Source organism: Gekko japonicus, unplaced genomic scaffold (genome assembly GCF_001447785.1).
Source record: "Gekko japonicus isolate JY-2015 unplaced genomic scaffold, Gekko_japonicus_V1.1 scaffold720, whole genome shotgun sequence".
In the NCBI taxonomy this organism is placed as follows: domain Eukaryota; kingdom Metazoa; phylum Chordata; class Lepidosauria; order Squamata; family Gekkonidae; genus Gekko; species Gekko japonicus.
Genome location: NW_015165256.1, coordinates 424,892 through 427,422, shown reverse-complemented (window position 1 = coordinate 427,422; position 2,531 = coordinate 424,892). Strand labels below are relative to the sequence as shown.

The following is a 2,531-nucleotide window of genomic DNA, read 5'->3' as shown; positions in this document are numbered from 1 at the left end:
GCCGCCATTCCGCGGGCTCCCCCCGCGCCGCCGCCGCCACCTCTTGCTCCGCCGCCTTCTTTCCCCCCCCCGCCGTCCAGCTGCCGCTCCCGGTAAAGGGACCAGAGCCCCACGTTGGGGAGGAAAACGAGGGCGGCCAGCGCCAGCCCCACCGCTTGCAGCAGCCGCTTTTGCTTCCGCCGCATCCGAGAGGCACCGCCTGCGCCGACCGCGAGAGAAGGAGCCGGAGTCCAACTTTCCTCACGGGCTGAAGCGGCAGCGGCAACCGAACGACGCGCGAAGCCACCCAGCGCCAACTCCGGCAGGCAGACAGGCAGGCACTTCCGCTCCTCTCCAGAGGGGAGGGGGAGGCTGGGCACTCCCACCGCGAGCGAGGGGGAGGGAGGGTCGCGCGGGGCTCCGCCCACACCTCCAGCTAGGCCCCGCCCACCGCCGGTGGCGGTCGTGGAGAGGAAGCGGGAGTGGGGTAGGCGCTGGTCGCGTGCGAATGGTTTTGGCTTTAGCCTCCCTTTTGAGTTGGAGGACCTACAGGAGCCACAAACTAAGGGAAATGGAAGGAGGGTTGAACTGGCGTGAACCCGCTTCTTTCTTCCCTCCCTCGCCAGAGACTAGTGGGTAAACAGTGTGCTGTATAAAGACCAAGGGGACAAACGGAGCGGGAAAGCAGGACTCCAGCGTGAGTGGCAAGTGGGGTTATACACAGAGCGAGCTTAGGCGTGCCTGATAAGAAGTAAGTCTCGCTGGTTAATAGGGTTTACTCAGGTTTACAGCGGTAGTGTCGGAAGGGGTATGGGTATACTAGGTTGAGACGTAGGGTGATAGTGAAGTAGTTCTCAGGTGGCGTGTGCGAACAGCGCCGACGATGAGGGAGACGCTGCTGTGCATTTTTGCTTGGAAGTAAACCCCACATGCAACGAACATGAAATTGAGCCAACTTCAGAGGACGGCGGAAGACAGGAGGGTCTGGCGGGAGCTGGTCCATGGGGTCCGGAAGAGTCGGACTCGACTGTGCGACTGAACAACAACAAAACCCCACTGTATCTCTGAAGTTTATTTCTCAGCATGCATAGAATTGTCCTGTGTATGCATGTGGTAAAAACATTTCATTGGGTAACCATAGGGTTGCCAACCTCCAGGTGGTGGCTTGAGAGAGATCAGTTCATCTGGAGAAAATGGCATTATCCCCCATTGAAGTCTTTCCCCTCCCCACACCCTGCCCGCCTCAGGCTCCATTCCCCAAATCAACAGGTAGAAGAGATTGGATTTATACCCACCCTTCACTACCTGAAGGAGTCTCAGGGTGGCTTACAATCTCTTTCCTCTCCCCACAACAGACACCCTGTGAGGTAGCTGGGGCTGAGAGAGCTCTTTTGAGAACTGCTCTTTCCAGAACAGCTCTGAGAGAATTGTGACTGACCCAAGGTCACACCAGCAGCTGCATGTGCAGGAGTGGGAAATCAAACCCGGCTTTTCCCAGATTAGACTCCATGCTCCTAACCACTACACCAAACTTGTATTTCCCAATCCAGAGCTGGCAAGGCTAGGTAACCATCATTAGCGATATAGTTACAAAGATAAGTTGTACTTTTAAAAAGAACTAAAGCCTGTAATGGTGCCGTGGAATAGTGAGTATAGCAGTACCAGTGAAATAATGGAGCCAAAAGAAAATATTTTTAACAAAAATCCTGCACTGTAAGATGTGGCATATGCTCATTTTAAAAAATTTGTTTGTTTTACAGAAACTGTGGGGGTACAGAAAAAAAAGGGGGGGGGAATGGGTTGCACAACATAATTACATCTGTCAAAGACAATCATGTAGTATAAAATTAGTATAAAAAATAGAATAGAGAATAATTTCCCATAGTCGTTCCCATTGTTTCATAGATATGTGTTCTTTAAGGTTTGCATCCACTTAATCATACATTTTTTCACTTGTTCATCTTCCATTTCTAGTTGTAATAAAATATGTATCCATTGTAGTAAATGCTCTTTGTTTTATAATCAAGTTCTCAAATTCATCACATCTCTTAGAACTCCACCTTCAATACTAATTATCTCCTTTAGTCTTGAGACTAATTGATAATATATCAGCCATTGAATGTCTACACCTTCATCTTTAATATCTTGCCAAGACTTGATTTTCCCCTGAGTGTTTATCATCATGTCATAAGTTTAAAAATAATTTTTATTTCTCGTATTCTTATCATAATGAGCTTCTATTGGGGACATAAGGAAAGAGTTTGAGGGGCTCAGTAAATTACAGTGCGTAAACCATGTTCTTATACACGGAGTCAACAGTGTGTGTGTGGGGGTCAACAGTGGGAGGGCTTCTAATGTCCTGGCCCCACTGGTGGACCTCCTGATGGCACTGGTATTTCTGGCCACTGTGTGACACAGAGTGTTGGACTGGATGGGCCTTTGGCCTGATCCAACAAGGGAGTCTCTTATGTTATGTTATGTTAAAAGTTCATCTCTGATTATGTGATTTCTTTCTTGTGTTATGATCTTTTTAGTCAGTTTCTTAATTGTGT

At 49.1% G+C, this 2,531-nt stretch overlaps 1 protein-coding gene across 2 annotated transcripts in view; it reads right to left on the bottom strand.

The window, feature by feature from the left end:
- The window catches only part of GALNT10 (polypeptide N-acetylgalactosaminyltransferase 10), an 88,348-nt gene extending 88,039 nt beyond the window's left edge, over positions 1–309 (bottom strand). For both annotated transcript variants that reach the window (XM_015410168.1, XM_015410167.1), the window contains exon 1: positions 41–309. In XM_015410168.1, coding sequence (XP_015265654.1) covers positions 41–185 — 145 coding nt within the window. In that variant the 5' untranslated portion in view covers positions 186–309. The remainder of the gene's footprint in view (positions 1–40) is intronic.
- Positions 310–2,531: the final 2,222 nt, after the last annotated feature.